The sequence below is a fragment of the Toxotes jaculatrix genome, chromosome 15 (genome assembly GCF_017976425.1).
Source record: "Toxotes jaculatrix isolate fToxJac2 chromosome 15, fToxJac2.pri, whole genome shotgun sequence".
Classification (NCBI taxonomy): domain Eukaryota; kingdom Metazoa; phylum Chordata; class Actinopteri; family Toxotidae; genus Toxotes; species Toxotes jaculatrix.
In genome coordinates this window covers 8783775-8809362 of record NC_054408.1, presented here as the reverse complement: position 1 = coordinate 8809362, position 25588 = coordinate 8783775, and the positions used below count along the sequence as shown (strand labels likewise).

The 25588-nt window shown below is 38.0% G+C and overlaps 1 protein-coding gene across 1 annotated transcript; it reads left to right on the top strand.

Moving 5' to 3' along the window:
* Nucleotides 1-1777: 1777 nt before the first annotated feature.
* uxs1 (UDP-glucuronate decarboxylase 1) lies at nt 1778-25475 on the top strand. The gene is made up of 16 exons (XM_041056630.1): nt 1778-1922; nt 2298-2521; nt 4489-4516; nt 5244-5292; nt 6852-6895; nt 8030-8090; nt 9051-9231; nt 13471-13575; nt 14284-14343; nt 16031-16152; nt 20738-20857; nt 21314-21357; nt 23113-23173; nt 23319-23376; nt 23916-24019; nt 24717-25475. The coding sequence occupies exons 2-16, from the start codon at nt 2431-2433 to the stop codon at nt 24846-24848; spliced, it is 1260 nt and encodes a 419-aa protein (XP_040912564.1). The 5' UTR covers nt 1778-1922; nt 2298-2430; the 3' UTR covers nt 24849-25475.
* Nucleotides 25476-25588: the final 113 nt, after the last annotated feature.

The following is a 25588-nucleotide window of genomic DNA, read 5'->3' as shown; positions in this document are numbered from 1 at the left end:
TGGACATAAGTAGTAGTTGTAGTTGACATAAAATATGTTTAAGGTGACAAATGTTAAATATGATTTTTTTTTTCTAAACAGAAAATGAGTGAGAAGAAAGGAATTCCAGTAAAATGCCTGATGATTGCATTGTCTGTTGGATCCTTGGGGTTGTGGGTTTTTATGAAAGACCAGTGTTGATTCTTGTCCTTTTAACAGAATTACACTCACTCCCATACCGTTTCTTAGATAAATGTAAATATGTGATGCTCTAGTTTCTGTCTCCACGTCTGAAATTTTGCTGCCACCCCAACACAGTGGAGGTGAATTAAATTTTGTTTGCTAAATTTAATTAAAACAAGACTAAGCTAACGGTTCAGTGAGACTGTACTTAGGCACAGTGTTGCTTAGAGGTAAATGCTAAGTCAGGGGATCAGTTACTATGATTTATCCTGAGGGAAAGATAAATGTGTGTGACATAACTTCATGGGAATCCATCCAACAGCTGTCAAGATGTTTCACCTAAAATCACAAAGGTTGACCTCATAATGATGCTAAAGGAGAAGTCAGGGTAATCACCAAAGTCATTATGGTTCATTTACAAAATTTTAGGCCAGTCTATTTAGTGGATGTCGAAATATTTCACAGAATAAGTGAAAACTTTGACCTGGTGGTGGAATGTCACTGGGATTCATGGACATCATAAATATTGGGACCAACTGTTTTTTGTTTGGTTTTTCTTTTGGGGGTCTATCATTTCCACCAGGCGTGCTTTGTAAAATGAAGTAATGTTTGAACGTCACACATCAGATTCACTTAATCTTAGGATTATATGTTTGTTTATGTTGGTCAAATCACTGTATGATGCAATCTCAGTCAAATGGGAGTTAAACCAGGAGGATGTTTATGCAGCATGTTGTCTGTTGTAACTTTTCTTTATAATGGTGCTTTCTTATAGCAGATATTACAAATGGAACAAAAAGACAGTGGAAGAACATGTATGTAGTCCCTGGGCTACCAGAAAAATATACTGCCCTCTTGCAAATGTCACAAAAAGCAAACTAAAGTCAGATGATGAAACAGGAGGGCTAGAAAATATTTTTTCAGTTTTGATTCATGATGTGCCATGAAATGTCAAATGATGCCAAGATCTTTCTAAGATCTGCTCAAATAAAAGTACAAGAGTATTGTAATCTAAATGCACTTTAAATATCAAAAGTAAACGTACCCATTCTGCAGTAAAGTGTCCCCTGTGACTGATATCTGATTATATCTGCCACTTTTAGATTGTTAATCCTGATACATTAGCGTGTAATTAGCATTTTACTGTTGTAGCTGCTCGAGATATAACTAACTTAACTACTTTATATACAGTTAGAATTTAATCTAGTGGTTCCCAATCTAGGGGTCAGGTCCACAAGGACATACAGTACACATTGAGCAAATAAAAATACATCTTACTGAACAGGTTTCATTGGCTGAAACGGAAAAGTCAACAAGGGAAGTTCTCTGCACCCTGGAAAATTGCGTTCAGTGGAATGAATAAGCCATTGTGTCAGTGTCGAAAATAAGTTATTCTGGAACTTGAAAAAAAGAGAGAAAAAATATGATAGAGAGTGCACTACAGTGGTAGATTATTCTATTAAAACTACAAATGGCAACGGTCTTGGTAATGGCCATTCTAAAATAAAACGGTTATTATTGCCTTTAATGGCTCGCCAAGTCAAATGAGCGTCACACAGACGCTGGAGGAAAAGTCAGGCTGCTAAATCGAGCAACGATTAATCGCTCACTTGATATTCCTCGGCCCAACTGAGAGGAACAAACTCCGACACTGTGTTCTGCGTTAAAGGAGCACCTGTTGTATTTTCCTGGCACTTTATAGAGTAATGTTTTTGCAGGGCAGAATTCACGTGTGTTGTTTTTCAGCGGTCATTAAGAACGTAAGAAAAATGCACTGTCAGTTTAGTCGCTTGCTAGGTGGATGTTGCTAATTGCTAATGTGTTGCTAACGGCTAACCGTTTGGGTTCTAAGGTGTCACTGCAGTTTTTAAGTGTGCCTTTAAGATATCCGTCTGTGAGGGAAATGACATGTAATACAGCCGTTTGCTTAGTCGGGGGATAAATGGTGTTGTTAAATAAGTTTATATGTAGTTGTGAATGTTGACACTCCACTGTGTAGCTTGCCACCTGATACTGTTTTCTGCTTGTGCCGTGTGTACGCTGCTAGCCACGTAAACTGCTCCTACTGGTGTTGACGTAGCAGGAGCAGCTAGCTTGCCTGTCCCGTCTAGCTAGTTGCATTTTGTGTGAATTAGGGGTGTCAAGTCACTGCCAGGCTGCCTGATTAGGACCAAAACGTCCTAAACGCCGAACTCCATTGAGGACATGAGCAATTGTAACTCAAAATGCTCTAGCTGGACTTGAACGTGTGGCTCGTTGGCTCCCTGGATGATGAAGCGGGTCGTTTGGCTGATATCAGGATTAAACAGAAGAATGATGAAGCTCCTTTTTGCCCTTGCTTTGATCGCCTACATTGCCTGTAAGTACACATTTTTATGTTTTTGTGTATCTTACAAGTTAAACTGTCATTATCCTGATTATAGTTTGTTTATTTCCAACCATGGCATCCAAAGTGTAAACTCCTGTGAGTAGTTTAAAGAGACACAGCATAATCTTCAGTGGTGTACAACCACTGTGTACCTTGCCAGACTGGTTGGACATAATTTGAACTCTGGATAAGTCACTATTGAAAGCAATCAGGCTTAACATTTGTTAGATAATAATTTGGAACTGATAAAAATTTCAGGGAAATTTTCATGGGGATTCATCAGAATGAAAGTATATTGTGGTGAAGTTGTAGGTATCTGTTGAAGTTTTCCACTAAATTCTTGTGTTTCCATGAAAGCAAAGTAATTTGATTTAGTGCAGAAAGAATTAAATCTGATTACCTGATCAACAAAAAACATTATCATGAATATATATTTAATTGATTTATTTGTTTCATAAAAGTCATATCAAGCAAAGTGCTAAACTTTCACACTTTTTGGTTTTCCAAATGTGAGGATTTATTGTTTTTCTCTGTTTCATATAATTGTAAATTGAATATATTTGGAATTATTAAAACTAAACAATTAACTACCTAAAAAAAACCCCAAAACAGAACAAACATACAGCTCAAATAATAGCAAAAATAATTGTCTATTGCAGCTGGATTATTATTAGATGTGAACTAAAATTACTTTGTTGTTCATTGGAGTAAATTCCCAACCTACAGATTTAACGTAAGTATTAATTGTGGATGCAAACAAAACTTTTTTAAGTAAATGTTTGTTGGGTTTTACAGAACTGTATTTGTAGACATGCTAGTTTGCTTTGCTTTGGTGAACAGTGGTTATTTTGAGGATTGTGATTTTTAAACTGTGGCAGTGGTGCTCATTAGTAAGAATGGTAAGCGGGGCTGTAGTCAACAATGCCTATACTAAGTACAGGACAAGTGCAAAACCAATCAAAGTCAAGTCTGACCAATTAGCCTCGAATGGCACACTATCTTCACTTAGTTAACTGTGACCTTTGCTGTGTGTGCTGTGAGGAGGAGCTGCCTGAGTCCTAAGTCCTGCCCACAGGGAAAGACAGACAGAGAGCAGATGACGGACAGAGGCAGCAAAACGTGTCTCAGTGTGTAGTTCTTTTTTTCACTGGGCTTAGGCGCTGTAAAAACACTCTTAGGTACTGCGTCTGAGTCCTGCCTTTACTTCTGACACCATGTTGGCTAAAATGTAAAAACACGCATGTAAACACAACAGACAAAAATGAGGTCAGCAAAATGATCAAAGTCATGTCCATAAATTGTACAATAAGTTGACAAATGTATTTATCATAACAGGCCTATACATTATTTCTATTAAATCTACACCAGTTATGAAAAAGATGTCATTACAGGTTACCACACACACCGTCTCTCTTACTTTTTGGCCTCTATCTCTTTCTCTCTTGCTTCCATCTCTGTCTTTCACCTGAGTTTTTCCCTGTCTTCTCTTTGTCTGTTAGGGTTTGAATTGTTTTCATTAATTCTCTGAAGTCATGTTGGTCTTGGCATCATCCACTGGCTTTATCTCCCTTTCAGCAGTCTGTGACACCTATATGGCCAGCTTAGTAGATGGCAATGTGGCACACTGCTCTCTCAGTTGATATTTCTCGCATATTGATTTTTGTGGGTCTGCACTGAAAGATAGAATGTTACTCAACACTTGAACAACTTCTCAAATATTAGGCAGGGTCCCTGTAAAACGTCCTCTGTAGAGTTGTGAAGTGGGGGGCCCCAGAAGTGTTTTTCCCAATTCTGTTTCAAATTATTCAACAAAATTTTGTAGAATGTTGTTGTTTTACACTTTAGCTTTGTTAGACAGACTGGTGTTGCTGAATGTGACATTCCTCTATACTGTATATTTACTTTGCATTCATCATGCTGCCATGATTATGACGAAGTTTTCTCTTTCTCTCTTCCAGCTGTCTGGGGAACATACACGAACATGAGGTACAGTAATTAATTTCGCTATTACCTAACTAAAGTGTAATATTTGACATACTCATAGTAACTAAACTTATCGCTTCAAAAGTAGCGTACTCAATGCCAAGTTAAAGGAGATGGCCCTGTAATAGACCAGGATACTCTTAAAAAAAAAATCATCACAAGTGCTCTTGTCAGGCTTTTCATATAATGCAACACGGTCCTTAATCCTTACATCATTTTTCATTATGCTTTGTTTTACATCTGATTCCTGTAACAAGCAAACTACTCAAACAGCTCTTTGTACATGCCTGTAGTCTAAAGGATTTGTCATCTGCAATTTCACAGTATAAAAACACTACTGAATCTTTGAAATATCAAAAGGTAAATTAACATTTTATTCTTGAATAGCCTTCAGAATATTATCAAGGCAAATGTGACATTTCTCTCTGCAAGTGTGAGAGGTAAACATAATGTGAAAACAAAGCTCTACCTTTTCTTTTTCCTCTGAAATGCTGTGTAAATTCATGCAGTGATTTTGCTGATTAGGTGTGCATTAATGACGTAAAACAATGTCAGCCCTTTAGGTTCTCATATCACAGTATCTGTCCCTTACTTGCAGTATCTCTGGTTCTAACAGGCCAGGTCATGTGTTGCTGCCTAACAGCATTCCCTAAGTCGAGAGCTATATAGCTGTTAGTGGCTGCCATCATGTCATCTCCCTTTCCTCATCTCTGTATTTTTCTCATCATAGGTCAATACAAGAAAACGGAGACATGAAGATTAAGAAGAGGATTGATGAAGTGAGTTTGACTAAAATAGCTGTTTGAGCTGTTGACGTTTACAGGTCCAAGGAGGTCTGCTGTATGTTATCAGCTAGTATGTCTCGTTCTCACTGACATATTATTATATATACCCCCTTACAAAGACAAACTTGCGATGGCATTCTGTGGCTTTACCTTGTTTATGTTGCCTTAGCCTAGCATAGATTTTTTTTATTGGTCAGAAATAAGGCTCTGTAGCCTTGCTTGAATTACTCTGTGGTTTCAGTTTTTGTCTGAGTCCACCAGTCCTGGTTCTAAAAAAGATAAAATAAATTGATAAAACAGAACTGAATTTTTAAGGTGGCTTTGGAAAATTCATGTCTCAGAATATCAGTTCTAATAATAATAATGTCAAAATTACTCCATTTCTCTACAGTTCACCTTTGTTGACACTGCACTAAGAGTAGACGTGGTCCTAAAATATGGGAATTATTCAGCTGTCTATTGCCTATTGCTTTCTACCTCAACTCAAAACCTCACACAATGTCTGGAATGCAGATTTAAAAAAATGTCCAATTAGTAGGCAACCTGATTTTAAGAAAACGCAAACAAGTGCTGCATGTGACACACTTCTTGCATATTATAGCCCTGGAAATTTTTTGTTGTTAGCTCTGTTCCTCACGTTCAAGTTTTTAAATATAAATCTTGGTCTTCATGATGAAAAAGTAGTTTTTATATCAAGTTCTCTTTCATTTTATGCATCTGGCAAAGTAAGTGAAACATGATATGGGCATATTTTTATGTAACACGACCCTTGCATGCATTGACATACACACATTGCAGTTGAAAAGTCAGCTACATAACACAAATTATAATTACCTCAATATTGAATCAAAATGTTTGCTTATCATATGTTGCAGGTGCTCACTGAAATAATTTCAATTTGTTATCAGGTTGACCTTAGAGTTTAAAGAGTCGACTTGCCTGTGAATTACCATCATATTTCTGGCAATCTTACAGGCAGCGTTCTGCTGCTCTGTACAAACTATAAAGATGACTGTATGTTGTGATAATGTCAAGAAATATAGTTTGCAAATTGAATTAATTTATTTACACAGAATTGAGAAAAAGGTTGAAAACACAGACTTCATTAACAGTAGATACAAGGACAGTTCTTAGGATGAATATTTTCTTGGCCTTAGTAAAACTGTTTAACTCACCAGGTTAAATAGCTTATTGTTGATGAAGGAATGTTACCTTTTCCCATCTGTGCAAAGGCTCTCATAGGGTCATGCATTTATGTCCAGCATGTTACTCCCTCACATCCTCTTACCCATAATAGACATAACACATAGTATACAGTAGTGCTTGTACATGCTGTTGTAGGCTCCAATGTTCCGCACAAAATAACAAACAAGGCTTTGTCCTTTAACCTTCTTTTTTCAAAAAATTATTATTATTTTTAAATTCATGTTAAGAAAATTACCATAAGCTTACAGTACATTTACATGCTAGTGTGGTAACATTGCCACACTAGGATCCATTTAATATTTACTAAGCATTAACTAACATGCCTCTCACTTTTGATCTCATTTTAGGCTGTGGCTCCTCTCAGAGAGAAGATTCGTGATCTTGAACAAAGGTGTGTTCCTGTGTTTTTTTTGTTTTGTTTTTTTGTGCATGGATGTGTACACACACTCAAACTTGAGACTGGTTTGCATGACTTCCTATTTACCAGATGTTTGAAAAAGGATACAACAAAAAATACTGTAATATTAGAAGTCATGTGGTGCTTGTGATCATGTGACTATCCATGAATGAAGCCAATGACATTTATGCCTTTCACAAATGGACAGCTCTGAGTACAGGTGTGAATGCCCCCAAGATGCATTGTGTTTATTTGCATATAGAGAGGGATGTGAGATCCGATCACAGGTGATCACTCGAGACGCATTTTAATACCAGGTATGAACAGAGTCCAAGTGCCCCATGTTCCCATGTTGGTTGTTGGTGTGTTGTTGGTGTGCTTCTTTCTATAAATCTGCAACACGCCACAGGATTCCAAGAACCTTTTAAAGGGTCTGTGTAATCCTCCTGAAAAGCCATTTTGGAGTGTTAAGTAAAACACTGTAAAAAGTTAAGTAAAACATTGTGCAACTGCTGTTGATGCACAAATTATTCTTTCAGAGGTGGAGACATATGTGACGTATTGATAAGCCAGAATGCTGATGAGCCAGAAATATATTTATGGTATTATTGTAGTGATATAAAGAAAAGATCTGGTTAATTACAGCTTGGAGGCTATTTTCATAAGTTTCGCCAGCCTTTTCTATCGGGTGTGATCATGATAAGTAATTTCTGAAATCTTGGAATGTGGCACCATCTCTAAATTGTCATTCAATTGTCAATTCAAATCATTAATTAATTTTTTTGATTGTAGTTCAACAAAGGTAATCTCAAGATCTAGTTTAAAAGGTTGTAGATTAAAAATCACCCATGCGTTACTAACACTTCATTCGGTAAGTATGTATCTTTATGATAAAGAAAGATACAGTAAGACACTATGTTGCTTCATTGCATGTTAATCAGATAGGGACTAATTGCTAGCATGTTATAAGAGAAGAGCTTTTAGAAAAGTGCAGTGAAACCCAATTTATTTATTATTCAAGAACTGGATTTACAGTTAGCTCATAGATAGCTTGTTCTGTTCTGCTTAACCTCTAATGTAATATTTCTTCCACGTTTATCACTAAGGCGTTTGTCTTCTCTCTTCCAGTCTTTCTCAGAAATACCCTCCTGTCAAATTCCTGTCAGAAAAGGATCGGAAGAGAATTTTGGTATGGAACAAGCACCCAATTTCTAATGCACAGTCACATTCAAGATATGATACTGGAGTCATGACCCTGAGTTGAGCCACTTTGGCAGCACTTGTCCTCTGGCAACACAACTTGTGTGTGAATGGCTGAATGAGACACAGCCTGTGAACTGTATATAAGTGCCGTCCATTTACCATTTACACATACCAGTTTGTTTAGTTTTGTATATGTAAGTGGTACAGATCATAAGAGTAAGTGCTGCTTGAGAGGGTCAGTTCTGGGCAAGAAAGTCCTACAGATGTCCTTTTAAAATACTTGTAGCTGTTTTCACACAATTTAAAAGGAAATTTTGGTTTTATTTAACCTGGGTCTTATTTTTAGCTACATTAGAGATATGACTAAATGGACAACTTCCATCGATCTGTCTACCACTTTTTGGTCCAAAATGAAATATCTGAATATCATCTTGATGGACTGCCACAAAAGTTTGCACAGATATTCATGGTTCCAGGAATCCTACAGACTTTGGTGTTCCCCTGAAGGTTCATCAAGCGCCACCATGAGATTGACATTTTTGGGTTTGAAAGAAATGTCTTGACAACCAGTGGATGAATTGCCATGAACTTTGGAATGGGTGTGTGTCACCTCTAAATGACATCTGGCATCTTTTGTTAAATGGAAAAAAGGTTTTGTAGAAATACCTTTACCTCAAAGTAATTTAAAGTGTTAGGAATTATTATTTTGGTATTGATACTGAAACAAAAGTAATGCTTTGTACAATTTCAAACAATACCCAGCCCTTGTGAAGCTTTTTTTAAATCGTTAATATATCCCCACCTCACTTACCCAATTTTTTTGAGGCAGTCTGAAATGCTGTTTAATTGCTTGTTAAGTAAATAAACCCATGGAAAGGCTAGACATAAGATTATATTACTAACATAGTAAGTTATTGATGTTATCATACATGTGTTCTTCCACTAGATTACTGGAGGTGCTGGTTTTGTGGGTTCCCATCTGACTGACAAACTGATGATGGATGGCCATGAGGTAACTGTGGTGGACAACTTCTTCACAGGGAGGAAAAGAAATGTAGAGCACTGGATTGGCCACGAAAACTTTGAGCTCATCAATCACGATGTGGTGGAGCCTCTCTATATTGAAGGTGAGCAAGAGAATAAATGTTGGGGGTGATGAAATGGATTTTATGCCAGCCACAGCCATGGTTGGAGGCATGATGTTTCAGGCTTGTCTGTCCGTCCTTCCTTTTCTAGTGACCGCAATATCTCTGGAAAGCCTGGAGGGAATTTCATTACCTCTGGCACAAACATCCACTTGGACTCAAGGATGAGCTGATTTGAATTTGGTGGTCAAAGGTCAAGGACCTCACAAAACACTTGTTTGTCTATATCTCAAGAATTCATACATGACAAGACTTCACACAAATATTTAATAGGATAAAATTATGAAGTGATGACATTTTATATCCAGATGGTCAAAGGTCAACTTCACTGTGACATCATAATGTTTTGCAAAATCACCTCCCTCGCCATTATACAACACTATAACTCAGGAGCAGAGAGGGAGATTGTGACCGTATTCCACCTTGAAACTGTGGTGAATGTATAGATCTCCTGTCCTGATTAGTTGAAGATATGTGTGAAGCATCCACGTTTTACAATTTGTAGATTCTTCAACATCTATTGGCCAAGCATGGCCAGAGCTAACAAATAAAAATGCTTTTCCTGTCTGAAATCTTAGTCCTACACATGCACATGTGAAAAACCAATGAGAGATCCAGGAGCACGTATACATGACCAAGAAGTCGTCTTTCCCTAGTATAAGCAAAGCTGGGGATATGATGTTTATTAAATTTCCTAACCCTGAGTTCCTAATCGTGTTTCATCTATACACAATGTAGAAGATATCATGAATTATAGAAAGCCATCAGCAATTTTCTCACTAAAGTATGTAATTACCCTCAGGCCCCACTGATATACCTAGAAAAGGTAATCCATGGTACCTTTATATTCAGTCATGTCAGTTATTTTTTAAATTTATTTAATTGTATTTGAGATTAATTTGATTTTAGCGAAGAACATAATGATCCTTTACTCTGCCTGTGATGAGTGACACCCCTTTGAAAAGCAAATGCCAGGTCTCTGCATCTGAAATGTGTTGGCCAAAACAGTCTTTGTACTTGCTCTCAGCATACAGTAGATGTTTTTAATTGCCTTGATAGGCGAAGCAAACACAAGGAAACATCAAGTTATGGCTTGTTTTTTCTTTTGAATGCAGATTCTGTACTCGGTTTTTGAAATGTGTTGCTTATTGCCATAACGGAAATGAGCGCCACAAAACACTAACACACAAATGATGCGGGGTCAGATCTGGCAACTGTGTGCTTAATTCTTACATTAGGCGCTGAATGTGTTTTTTCCAGGAGTGTGTTCTGAGTAAAAGGTGTGTCACCTCCCCAACTCCAAAAAGGCTATGAAAACACCATTGTTCAGGGCCGTGCTCAATCAGAATGAGCACTTTGGTATAGTACAGAATCATGACTCATGACAATACCACAGTACACTGTGTTGTCTTTGACTGTTACCCTTGTGAGTTGTGGTGGAGGGGGAGTAATGCAAACAGGAAAGTCTATACTAAAAAGATCATAACTTTATAAGATACCCACTTTACTTGCCTGATTCAGTCTGCTGAAGCTTCATATTAGGACTGGATTTTGAAAAAGATATTGCAGCAATACAAGCATAGTCAAGCTCAGACACCTGCAGAGGCAGGAATGGTCAATGGCACTCCAGGATATTTTGGTGTCCCTGGTGATCTCCATGTGTTAGTAATGTGTCTGTTTTTAAAAGTCGTAGTTGTGAGAAGTAATGGGCGTAGTAGTGGGGTAATGAGGCATAGTAATGGACATGATGTGTAATACTGGTTGCTATGGCCTTGCTGCTACGGCTTGTTAGAGCCATTTAGATCAGACAGCAGCAGTTCACAGTGTGACGCAAAATGTCGCACTTTGTGCCACTGAACAAAACCTCAGAGTAGTCAAAACCTGTCAGGATGCCAAGAGAGGAAAGAAATGGACACAAGTTTAGCTTACAGTTAGAAACTCCACTTTAACAATGTTTTCATTTCTCTATTTATCTTTACTGGACAACAGCCAAGCAGCAGCGAGCGATAACAGCAGAGTTTTCAGATCAGAAGCGCAAGAGCAAGCATGGCAGAGCAAAAGAGCTAGCTGAGGATTGATGGCTCAGATAACCTCTACCAACTGCAAAGAATGCATATGGAATAGAATGTGAATAGATTATGTCTTTGTGTGAATGTGGCAGTGCATTTGAAGGTTCACTCCAGTTCATGGTAAGAAGACCTTGGATTGCCCCATTAAAATAATGCAGTGCACGAACAGTGCTAGTTTTGCACCAATTTCATATGATTGATTGGTTTCACCCACACGTGGCCAATTTACATCAAATATAGTATATAAAATTCTCTTTCACATAATTTGACATGTCAACTGAATATCAACTCACGCAGACTTGCTGGAAGACAGCAGCAGCCTTAAGTCGTAAATATGCAAAAGGTTACACGGGCACCAAAAGACAAGCTGTGAAAATTCATGACCCTAGTGAACACATGGCTCTTACTATTGTGTCTTTGTTATTGTAAAATAATGATTTTTGTAGGATTTGCAATTTGGTGCCTTGAGGAACAATTAGGGTGGAAGGAGTTCTTGCCACTCCATGATATCTTATGTCTGTCCTCAGAGTTATATCCTTGCATTTAGTAGAAAAAGTAGAGAGAGAAGCTGGAACAAGCTATCAAAGTGAAAATGTTTTCAGTCGTGAATCAAGAGGTCAAGCCTTCAAAAAGTGTTTATATTCACCTTGAAAAGAGAATGAAGGAATGGAGTGGTTTACAAAAATGGGAACATGATGAAGAGTGCCAGAGAATGTGTCAGAGATAGATGAAAATGAACTTATTGAAGACATACAGTGGAATTAGACCTTTTTGTGGAGGACAAGCCCAAAGCACATGTGCTTGACCCTTATTTTAGAGCCTAAGCACATAAGGTTTGTTCAGTTTATGATCAGTTTTATGTTAGCTCAGTGTTTCCCATACATTAATTCATTTCTGGTGGCCCACCACAATATCACCATTGACTACCACATATTGATTTTCTGTTTGTTTTTTTAACAAATGTGAAAAATCTTATTTCAGAGCATTGATTCACTCAGCCTCTCCTCTCTCTCTCTCTCTCTCTCTCTCTCTCTCTCTCTCTCTCTCTCTCTCACTCACACACACACACACACACACACACACACATTGATAGTGTTTGTCAGTGTGTTTATGTGTCTGTGAATAGTCCCATTTCACCATGTACTCTCTGAATCAAGCATGAAGATGCTTTTCCCCGTAGAGAAGACTGCTAGCATAGCAGCTGGTCAATATTGACTTGTCGTGCAAGAGGATAACGTTGATGTAAATTCTTTAACTCTATACGTTTGCTCCCAATCCCAATGGGTTTTGAAAAGTGTTTTCAGAGACCCTAAAGGGCTTGTGCTGAGAAGGTACAAAGACAGTCTGGACGAGAGGTATTAGTGAAACAGTGTACCTAGAAACATGAGAAAATGCACGTGGGGAAAGCTTAATTTGCTTCGAATATTTCCAGGCTTCAGCCAGCGCCTCTGTGGCAGCTGGAGCAGCAAGAGATGGTCAGGAAGGGATAGCTGTAGTTCATGAAGAGAGAGATGTAAGGGGAGGACGGCAGCATCTTGGGAGAGCCAGCTAGGGCAGAAGAAACCAGTGAGATTGACAGCAAACACAGAGATAGAGCTGTATATATTGTTCAGTTGTTTATTTCTGACAAAAATAAAGTGCATATTAATATATTAAGAATTAATTTAAGAAAGCTCCTCCCTCCCCTGCTACCACCACAAATTGAATCTGATTCTGTGGGAAACACTGGAACTACTGTGCAGAAATTCAAATTCACCCATTAACTTTGAAGTATAAAGTAGTGTGTCACTTTATACTCTCATCCTTGTTAGTCATTGAGTGTACAAAGTGTAGATAAATCCAACTTCCCCAGGAGTGGATGTGGGACACAATAGAAAGACATTTTTCATTTGTCTGACTAATACTGTTCTTCAACTTGAATATACTGTATTAATCCAGCTTTTTTTTTTTTCATTTTAAATTTCTTTTCTCATTATGCTGAACTGTACACCTCCAAGGCTGGTCATCAGTAATACAAGGTCAAGGTTCTGAAAAGCGTCAGCATTTAGAAAATAAAACATGGAAAAGCATTCAGTTGCACTGCCATTACAGTTTGCTGGAACACATATTCGTTTCAAGGTGAGCTGATTTATGTTTCCCCCCTTATTCACAGTGGACCAAATCTATCACCTGGCGTCTCCTGCCTCTCCTCCCAACTACATGTACAATCCCATCAAAACTCTGAAGACCAACACCATTGGCACTCTTAACATGCTTGGTGAGTATCTAAGTGCATGCTGCCTACTCAGTTCATATCATTGGAGGATAGGTCTCAAAAACAGGGCTTTATATGAAGTGTTCTTAAGACTTTCTCTTGTTCTTCTTTTGTCTTTCTTGAGAGCATTGTAATAAATTTGTCAAATATTATTTCTATTGCAACAAGAAAATAAAATCTGTGTAATAAACCACAAAATAGCAGAAATAAGCTGGCTTGAAGCTGTCGAGGAGGTTATTTGGTTCTTAGTGATTTGGTCTGTGCCAAACGCTTACAGTGTAAATATCCAGCAAAGTACTAGATGCTTTAGATGAGAGTCAAAACCTAATGTCTTGTTGTTTTGTCTCTGTTCTGGCAGACTGTTCAAAGTTAGTCAGCAGAATTCTATATTTAATGAACAGTGAAATTGATGAGAAGATTTAACGAGAGAAGTGAAGACATGCTTCCATCACATAGACAATGTTCATTAAGCTTTCAACTGCAAAATAAGCTTTAAGATCCATCATTTATACGGTCTGTGTGAAAATTTAGAAAACACTGTCTCACCGTTTTCCAACTCACCGTTGTTCTTCATCCATTGTTAAAGAGACCTATGTTTAAAAATCCAAATACCAGTGCTTTAATAGGTGGATTAAGCCACCATCAGGCCACTTTTTGACTTCCTTTGTTTTGTGAAAAAGAAGACTTTTAATTGTGTTTTTTGTCTCTTAGGTCTAGCCAAACGTGTAGGCGCCAGACTTCTCCTGGCTTCTACGTCTGAGGTTTATGGAGGTGAGAAAGATGTCTCCCACTCATATTCAGGTTTTCTTTACATAACCAGATTGAACTGATGCTGTTTCTACTTTCAAGTGATTTTGTGAGCAAATGGTTAACTTTATGGATCGATGAATGTGTAGCAAGGTTATGTGTAAAAAGAAATTTATTTCTATGAACCATCCAGCAGCCCTCAGGGAAATAAAGCTTAGACTGCTGCAGAAACCACATAACAAGCCACATTTTTATATTTAGAAGACATTGCGTGTCTTTTTTGTTCATTCTGTTTTTTAAAACACTGATTATTGGTCATATGCTAAATAAGGATGCACCGAATTTTCGGGCACCGAAATTCTTCGGCCGGAAATAGCCCAAAAGTGCATTTTCGATTTCCGGCCGGAAGACTTTTATCGCCGAAACAACATGGCCGAAACAGGATGTTGTGATGACGCAAGCGAAAACCGCGCCAAGTACGAGTTTGTCTGGAAAGGCCAACATGTCCGCGGTGTGGACGTATTTCAGTTAAATCTGAGAAAGACACACGGATAGCGATTTGCATGTAACATGTAATGTCGAAATTTCAAGAGGGGGCGCATCTGCAGAGAATTTCTCCACGTCGGGTTTAATTTATCACCTGAAATCCAAACATCTCGATCGCTGTGCTGGATATGAGAGGAATGCAGCGCAGAAAAGGAAAATCCCTCCGAGCACGCCCACTCCGTCTGTGGCGGAGGTTTTTGAAAAGGCAAGGAAGTTTAAAACTTAACTTAAAGCGCTGCAACTCTTGGTGCGTTTGTTGTTGTTAAAGGCCTGCGGTTAACATATGGGCTATGGCAATCTTTGTTTTGATACACTATTATGTTGTAGTCCTACAGCGAAAATTTTAAAATGCACTTGACTTATATGCATTTTGTGTTTTTATGAGAGAACATTTAATTTTACAATCTTGTTTAAATTGATTTATTCTTTGAAACATTCATATTAATTTATGTAATCGCAATGCCTTGTAATTTTAATGAGGTTAGTACACAGTCATAGCAATGGTACTAATAATTGGCAAAATAATTTCTTTCGGTGTTTCGGTTTTCGGCCTTGGTTTCCTCATTTTCAGTTTTCGGTTTCGGCCAAGAATTTTCATTTCGGTGCATCCCTAATACTAAACCTTTTGCAAAAATGGCCCGTGTTACGTTTTTGACACATTATTTTTTCATAATTCTAGGAAGCCAGCTGTCAGCTGCATCTGGCCCTTTTTATTAGAATTTTTTTGTGTTTTATTGTATCCAGTCGCACAAGGACAGCTGCACAAATGTAAAGTGAGGACTTGCTCAAGTGTTTCATTCCAGCAGCACAAGTGTAGTTGATATTGTTTGAGAGGCAGCATTTATGAGCCGAAATCACGATCTATACTCGCTCTCATCTTACAGCAGAATTGAAATATTTGTGCCAAGCAATCACAGAGAGAGAGTCAGAAATGACTAAATAGAGCTTTATCCTCAGAACCGATCAGAGTACATGATTGAACCTAGCTCTGAAGGTCAACAAGTCATTAGTTTATTGTACCAGTTGAGGTGACAGACATGCAGGGAATATGTTCATACAGGTGTCAGTCTTCAATGTGGGAGGAAATTTCCAAATTCCAATTTGATTCTGAATCCATTAACTTTAAGAATGTGTCTGAAATATTTCTGAAATCTTTGCATTTCAGATCCAGAGGTGCATCCACAAAATGAGGAGTACTGGGGGCACGTGAACCCTATTGGTCCTCGAGCATGCTACGACGAGGGGAAACGTGTAGCAGAGACTATGTGTTATGCCTACATGAAACAGGTATCATCAGTGTAACTCTACAGCACACATTTAAAAAAATTACAGGCTTGAGAAAGATGTTTTTTTCCCCAGATTGCTACAGTGGTTGGTATGATTGATGGCCATGTTATTGACTATGTGACTTTTATGAGGATAGTTTTTTCATGTGTATAATAGTGTGAAACAGCATGACAATTCTGAAAATGTAGCCATTAGCCAAAATAAACAAAATACAATCAAATATCTATACAATAATGTAATGTTTCCACTTCTACATGTAAACTTTGGGATACAGGACTTTATCCATGGGGTTGAAGCAGGACTTGTGGTCACTGTTAAAAAGAGCCAGATTCCTGGATGAGAAGACTGCCAATTGCCACTGGTATCTGAAGTGTATAGGGCACCCCTGAGTTTTTGTTCAGTTGGTGCAAAATATCTTAAAATTAATTGAACTTATTTGTTTTGTCTTAGATCTGTACAGTATTGTCAGTAAGAACATACCCTAACCCTAACCCTAAGTCAGAAAAATAAATAGGTGGATGTGTTATCGTGCCCCTATTGTCACCAGGCCTAAAACACTACTAAAGAGTTGTTCGTATGCGGCTAAGTGGCTGGTTTTTTTTTTTTTTTTTTTTTGAGAGGATCATATGGTATCAGTAAAGACATTCAAGTGATCTTGTGTTGAGTCTGGGTTGAGTTTGATTATGAAAAACTCAGTAAAGCTCTTGAACATTTCACACATTTCCCTGAACATTCAAGTGATGTTGAGACTTTTTAATAGTTTTTTCCTGTTATGACTTGATTGACACCAGCCTTTGATGATCAGATATGATTGACTTCTCTTGCCTTTCCTTCAGGCAGGTGATATTTATTTATCTGCCTCGTCTCCTGTTTCTCCTCAGCTGCTGATTATTTTTTTTTCCCCCACTTACTGGGCGATTTCTTGGAAATGGCAGGGTTCCAATATTCAGCTGTCAGGCGTTCGTGCAGAGGGACAAGAATATCACACATTACATCTGTTGCCCAGTCATGCAATCAAATTTCATTAACATTTAAAAAATGATGAGTGCAGTGGATGAAAAAGCAACTGCTTTTCAGACAGAAGGCAAACATTATAAAGATGACAAACTGTATCCGAGAGGTGAAGTTTTCTTTTAAACAGAATTTTGCCAAATCATGATCATTGACAAAACAATGATTCAAATGATTTAGATGCTTCTTTCACTTTTTTATGATTAGAACTTGTCAAATGGGTTGTGATGAGTATCGTTAGGATTTTACCTTTACTGATATTGATACTGATTTTACTTATTTATGCTGATATTGGCGCATCTATGCTTACTTCTGTATAATTTAGTGGTTTTGCTGCTGATCTGTCACAAATAGACTAACTCTAAATAAGACTATAGAGGAGCTATAGCCAGTATGAAGTGAACAGCAGTAGATAACTGTGGCCAATTTATAATTAGATCCAACAGTGCTCTTTTATTTATTTTGCATCAGGTTATCATGGCATGCTCTTCCTAATTATAATAAATGAGTATTGCAAGGATAAGAGTGAGAGCAGATGTTTTTCCTCATGTTACACATCTAACCCTACAGCACCTCCAAGAAGCTTTTATGTGGTGAGCACTGGTCTTTATATGCTCTTCTTAATTACCATTTGCCACACAGAGGGAATGTGTGAATGTGTTTGTACTGTATGCAAATTTGTATTTGTGATCTAGTCTGGTAAATGGCTGCCAAGGTTACACATGGCAAGCATACAGGATGAACAATAAGCCCTCTCTTCCAGATGGAGGTTCACCTCAGCACTGACTCAGTGTATGTGCGCTGTCCTTTCATAGGCATGGGATAAATAAATCAGTAGGTGCTACCAGTGTACTATGACTTGAGGTTGGCACATTATATTATTCTACACATCAGAGCTGCTTACCAACATTCAACTTCAAGCCAGGGGAAGTGGACAGGCTGCACATATTTCCCTCATTAGTTTGCTTACTTGCTTACTTTTAGATGCAGCAAGTGTTATGCACATTTTCATTCATTGTGTCACACAAGTCAGCCCACTCTAGTGGTTTAATCTGTCCCCATGCCCAGGTCCTGGGCACTCTGCCTTAGCAAGGTGGCAAATGATCAAGACCACAGCTTTGTTACACTCACACTCACACACACAGATACATATACATACATATACAGGGGTCATCCAGGGGTAAAGACAAGTCCCACAGCCACAGACCATGTTTTTCACTCTTATGAAACAGTATGTTCAGGTCTTTGAGAAAGTATCCTACACCTTTGGAAGGTTAAGAATTATGGAAGTTGCTGTGCTCTTGGGGACTTTCAATGCAGCAGAAATTTTTTGTAGCCTTCCCCAGATCTTTGCCTTGGCACAATTCTGTCTCTGAGCTCTGCAGGCAGTTCCTTTAACTTCAGTGTCTTGGTTTTTACTCTGATATGCATTGCCAGAAGATATGAGACCTTATATAGATAGGTTGTGCCTTTCCAAATCATATCCAATCAGTTGAACTGGTATAGAAACATCTCAAAGATAATCAAGAGTAATGGGAGGCACCTGAGCTCAATTTTGAGTGTTATAGCAAAAGTTCATTTTTAATAAATTTGCAAAATTTTGTTTTTGCTTTGTTATTATTGAGATATTGAGAGTGGAATGATGAGAGGAAAATTTATTTTATCTCAAGGCTGCAACACAAAATAATACGAAATACGAAAAAAGTGAAGGCGTCTGATTATTTTCTGAATGCACTGTATAATACATCCCCTTGCTTCCTTTTTCCAAAAGGCAGATCTGAGCTCCCAACAAGCTGCTTTATCTGTCCTCCTCTCCACCACCTGTCCTCTCCGTAGGCAAGGTGTCTTGTGTTCACAAGGCTTAACTTAATAAGAAGTTGTAGAGCCAGAGATTGACTTGGCCTAGCTAGCTTACCACAAGCAAGGCAAACCAACAATGGTGCTATATTATACAGTTCCTTCCTTATTTCTTTTCCTTTCAATCCAGAAAACCAAACCTGAGCTGCCCAGTAATGACCCTTCTGTCCTGTTCTCCACCTGCTGTCCTTTTCCCTAACAAGGAGTGAAGTTATCCTCGCTGTAAGGCTTAACAAGGGTAACAAGGAGGGTGTAGTTGTTTATGTCTCCTAGGACACTAACACCTGTGGCTTGACACTGCTCTTAAATATCAAGAAGCATGCCATAATACTTCACCTAGCTTACCTATTCTGAATGAAAAACATGAGTTTTATATATATATATATATATATATATATATATATATAAATATTCAGAGTAAGTTAAACTGACTTATGGGATATATGGGGTATGTTGCATTTAACAACAAAATATAGTATACAGAAGTTACTGTTTCTCTAAAATGCTTGCTCATGCAAAAAGTTACTGTATTTACAAATGTGTGTACCCTAAAAACCAGGTCAAAGTGTGACACTAATGAATGCAGATACACTTTCCAAATTATGAAGACAACGACATGAACCTTGTATTACCCTCAGATCCCTGGAGAGTTGATACGTGGTCAGGTGCATTGTCTATACCATAAAACCCAGCACACACACACACACACACACACACCTTCTAAGACCTCTTTATCATGTTGTCCTCATTATGTCTTTGTGCCTCACCATACTGAATATGTTTGTGGGTTGTGCATATTGAATTTCATGCACTACATTTTCAGGAGAAGAATCTACATAATTTTCATGTTTTTATTCATGTTTTATGACCTAAAATGGATCCATATACTCATCTGTAGTTGTATGTATTGATGAATGAGGCTGACTTAAGAAGGCCATGGATTTTTAAAAAGGGAGAGTTTCCTACATCTGTGGGTTCAGTGTGTGTTTTCATGATGTTGTTGGCCTCATTTGTTCAGTCTTTGTGAGAGAGTGTGTCTGTACAGAGAGCCTGGTGTCACACTCGCCTGGAGAGTATTTTGACAAGGTGTCAATTTAATTTCTTCAGACACATTCTCACATAATGCTTCTAATTATGTTTCACGTGCAAAGAAAGAATATTACTATAACACATAAGGGTCTACTCTATGCAGAAAAGGGAGTATGTGACAGAAAGTTATTGCTGTGCCTTTTAAATATGACACCAGAGAAATGCCCATCAATTTAGGGGGGTAAAAACTGTAAAATAGGCCACAGTTTCTGGCAAGTTTTCATCTTTGGTCCTCAGATGTCCCATGTAGACTATAAACTGCATGGATAATAAAAATGATGGATGGAAAATGTACAGTACCCTTCCAGCTCAGAGTACTTAATTAACCTTTTGAATGTAGTGATCAGGACAGAGAATGGATTTTAATTAAGTGGTGGATGTTTTTGCCCAGCCACAGGAGAGAGAAAAGTATCTGGTTTAAGGTAAATGGCTCACTTTGCTGCTAAGTGTTAACTGTACAGCTGTTTTACTGAATATTCATATTTTAATATTGGAGGCTGTTCAATGATTTTAGTAGGAAAAGGAATCGTATTTAAAATAAATAAATAAATAAATGCAGGATGATAAAAGAAATCATTAACATTAAAATGAAGGCTAATGAGTCACCCACATTGTTCTTTGCTCACAGGAGGGAGTTGAGGTGAGAGTGGCAAGAATCTTCAATACCTTTGGCTCCCGAATGCACATGAACGATGGACGTGTTGTCAGCAACTTCATCCTGCAGGCTCTACAGGGTGAACCTCTCACTGTAAGCATTTTAAGCTTTATACTTAATCATGTAGTTTAATCTGTTTATTAGGTGCTTGAGACAAACCTCGGTACACACCAAGCTCTTTGTTTTCAGCTCTAGCATCTTGAGGATGTCCTGTAAGTATTAGATTGGCCTCAATGAGATGATTACTGATTACTGTTGAACTGTGCATCTTAAATGGTATGAAAGCATATGAAAAACCCTGGCACTGGTTTAATAGCATTTGTTTCTGATGTGCAAACCTGAAAAGAACAAAATATTTTGCAACGCTGTACATGATAGTTGTGTAATTTATAATTTAGATTTGGTTTAATATAAAAACCACAAATCACACTGACCTTTTGAATTGTGTAGAAATGTGTGGCCCACACCATGCAAACACATGTTACATACTTGTACCTTGGGTATGAGCATTGTGCAGAAATGATCTGTTTCCTGTTGTTGTTGTTCTAGGTGTATGGTACTGGTTCCCAAACAAGAGCCTTTCAGTATGTAAGGTAAGATTGGGAACTTCAGTCTCTAACTAAATATTTGTTGTGGAAAATCTTTAATTCTTGTTCTGCCCACCAATTAGGAAACAGTAGAACAATACATTTATGATTTGATTACTTAATGAATGGTTCATATTGATTATATGAGGTAATTGATAACATTTAAAGGTTCTACATCATTATACAGTGTGTGCACCTACACACGCACACAGGATCCTTGAACTTTGCAGAAATATTTGTTGTTTGTTTGGCAGGTTAAAAGAGTATTTATTGGTTTGTGTGCAGCTGATAATGAGATTAATTTGATCAGTTTGGAGAAAAGAGATCAGAGACATAGAGCATTTGATGCTCCCTTATCTCCATAAAACATTCACACTCTGCCGTTGCTGTTTTGTACACAGTTAAAAGCCAAGGTCTTTGGGTAAGGTCTCCTTTAAGCAAAACTCTTTGCAAACCTGAAATGACTTGAGTAAACTCAAATGATTTCCTTCATTATGAACACTATGTTTTTAAACTGTCCAGGTCTGAAGATAGCAGTAGCCCCAACTCCCCACAGTCCCTGCTGCTCTTTCTCTATCAGATTTTAATTATCAAGTTCAGAAGCATTCTGTTTTAATGGCTTTAATGTATTTCTGTTTCTTCTGTCTGATCAATACTGAAAAATACTTTATCAAAGTGAAAACAATCTCCTCACAATCTCTTCAAATTAATTAACAACAAATATATAGCACAAAATGATTGATTGTGTAAGTATCAATTACAGCAATTAGCAAAGTGATACAATAGAATAAATGAGCATGTGTCACAAGAAGCGGACTAATGAATATGAAGAAAAATGTTCATGGAAAAATGAATAGGGAAAAGTTTGAAAATGAAAATGAAATTCTTCTAACTGAGACAAAGCTGGCCCCCAGCTGGGCAGTTCCCAGTCTGTAGTTGATGTTGGATTTTTCCTAAAATTGCTCTGGTCTTTAAATGATTACCCTTTAGTGGGGAAAAGTTTGTTGAAGTTTTCCCCACTAAAGGGTAATCATGGGTGGGTGTGTTTATGCAGGTCCTTACCTTTAACTACCCCACGACCTCTGCAAAGTGTCTAAACTCATTTCCTACACAGTCATCTGCATCAACAAGATGACAACACAACAGTCATGATGATATTTAATGCCAAAGACCATCATGAGCCTACTAAAGACTTTATCTTTGTGAAGGTTCTAGTGTTCAGTTTTACTAAACTTTATGGTCATTTTGGAGGCTGAGGTTTGTGGTGGTGTTGATTTGCATTGTATTATAGTGAGATATGTTTTTTATGCTGTACATAAATGTATGCACTGTATTCTTTTTTGTATTAATTTGTGGTCACGTATGTATGCATGACCCAATAAAAATCCACTCACACTAAAGGTCTGTACAGGCTATATACAGTACAGGATTTCTAATGCTGTGCATGATGTGCAGGAGGAAATGAAGAGAGTACATGCTGAAGCTGCCATTTCTCACCTGGCATTGGAATGTTTTGTTCCACCATCATGCTGTGTTAAATAGGAAATCTACATTGAAACTATTGTGGGTTTAAATCAGTTGAGAAGTGTGTATTGCATTACAGGCACAATATACATAATGTTCTCATAAACAAATCTCCACATGGGAAATTTGTGCACATGCAATACCCCTCGTACAAAGCAACGCTACAGATTGGAATTTAACAGAAGAGAATTTATATCAAATGTCTCTTCTGGCTCCTGTGTTTAATTTGTTTTTCAGCGATCTGGTGAATGGCCTAGTTTTGTTGATGAACAGTAACATCAGCAGCCCAGTCAATCTGGTGAGTCCATCTTTACCCGGCTGTGTTTCACAAATTGAAACAGAAATTGAGTTCCACATAGGCATACAATTTACCCAGGAGTCCGTTTATTTTTCTGTCTCGTGTGGACCTTGATGTGATGGAAGTTTATGAAATCTGCTTGCAGGGGAACCCAGAAGAACACACCATACTGGAGTTTGCTCGTCTCATCAAAAGTCTTGTTGGTAAGGTATTAGATCAGTTGAGAAAGTTATCATGGTGTGACTGAAAATTCTTGACATTGAATTCTATTGAAGTCTTAGTGTAGGATATAACCCCTTTATTGTTGTAGGAATGGAGGAGTCTCATATTTTCAGGCTGCGCCCAGCAGTCATTCTACTGTATATACAAATTATGTCATGCAGTGTGACGATGGCTACAAGGAGAACAGTTGCACTGGAAATGGCTTTGTTAGATCACTAAATATAAATGTATCTTGTCGTACTAAAAAAATGAGAGGATTGAAGAACCCTTACTCAGTTTGCTCTGGCTTGTTTTGCCTATGATCAGTTTCTGCTGGCATTGGAAGCATGTAGGAAAAAAAACACAAGCACCTGTTTTGGTCTGCATGTGAGCTCTAGTACTGCCTCCTGTTCCTGTGGCATGAAGCACTACATTGTTTATTCATCAGTGTGGATTAATGGGCTCAGGCAAATTTCAGAATAACAACCTACCCTTCTGCGTTTTTTTTCTGGTGATTGACCGTTAACACACACACTCACAGTGAGCCGGAGTCAGATCCAATTCCTTCCAGAGGCCCAAGACGACCCACAGAGACGAAGACCTGACATCAGAAAAGCCAAGATGATGCTCGGCTGGGAGCCGGTGGTATGTGTGACACACAACAGACTGAAATGCTCACAAAATGTCATATATTGCAAACACATGTTCGGTAGCTTAAAATTTCGATCCTCGTAGTGGGCCCACTGCATACACACACTACTTTGCCTCACTGCTAATAAATAATGTTGCACTAAAGATTCACAATGACTGAGATGTGCAGTTGAGGTGTTTTCTTGCAAGTTTAAACATTTTTAGGCAGATTATAGCTAACATTTATTTAATATTTTGTGATTAAATGTTCCATGTTTCATCATATATCATTGAAAGGCTCCACTGAAACATACAGTAATTGTTTTGGTTATTTATTTTGAGGTGAGTGTAGAATTTCTCAACACAGTAACTGAGTGGCAGGGGAAACTGGAATACATGAACTCCTCGGCTGATCAGTAAATTCACGAAAATATGATCTGCCGACTTAAAGAAGAAGATCATGTTACATGTTTGGCTGTGTTTGTAGAGCAGTCTGCATTATTTCATTAGCATCAGACAACATGACTGACTTATAGATATTTACAGCCATATCAGCAACATCTGACTTATATATTATCCAATCAATATGTGATCATAGTTGTAATGGGTAGTGTATTTATTTATGTATTCATTCATTCATTCATTCATTCATTCATTCATTCTTAGAGTGGTGTTATGTTAAAGTTGTATGCATTGTGTCTTGTGTTGACAGGTGCCGCTTGAGGAAGGTTTGAACAAAACTATCCAGTACTTCAGCAGAGAGCTTGAGCACCAGGCCAACAACCAGTACATCCCCAAACCTAAAGCCGCTCGCATGAAGAAAGGAAGGCCCCGACACAACTGAGGTCGGGTTTCCCGCCACAGACTCTCCCACAACACAGAGGGATGTTAAGACTCCTCAGAGGACCCTTGAAGAGCACCGCTCTTAAATACACTGTTGAGTAGAGCACTCTGGGATATGGTGTCTTTTTTTGAGAAGCAGAGATGATTTTTGAGTCTCTTTAAAAAAAAAAGATAGTGTTGCCTTGTGTTGGAGCTGCAGCTGCACTGTGGGGTAAGGGTTTCCTTGCCAGAGCTTGTGTGTTGGATGGACAAGCCTGAATCAAAAACTGAAATTTAAGACGAAAAGTCTGAAACCCAGCCTACATTTTTTGTGAATTTGTGCTTTTGCCATTTGAATTGCAGACTATGAGAATCTCACAGAGCTTCGTGTTAATCAGTCTCATGGTGTTCTGTCTCCGGAGATCCGCTACCTGAATTTATATTTTCCACTGGATGATTTGTCCTCTTATCAGTGGCACCCCGTTGGCTGCAGCGCACTGCAGGACTGGACAAATATTCTACAAAGATTCTTACAACATCTTTATGTGTTTATCAGGACTTCATTGTGCTCTTCTTTGTGAAATCTCATTTCAGGATGTGCATTATCAGTTTCAGGTGAAGATGCTATTTTAATAAAATATTTCCAATATTTTGCGTATGATGTAATTAGGGAAGAAGATACATTATTTGTGTGTGTGTGTGCGTGCACATGTGCAACACATTTTCTACTACTTTGTTTAGTGGAAGTGCAGAAGCAGGAGG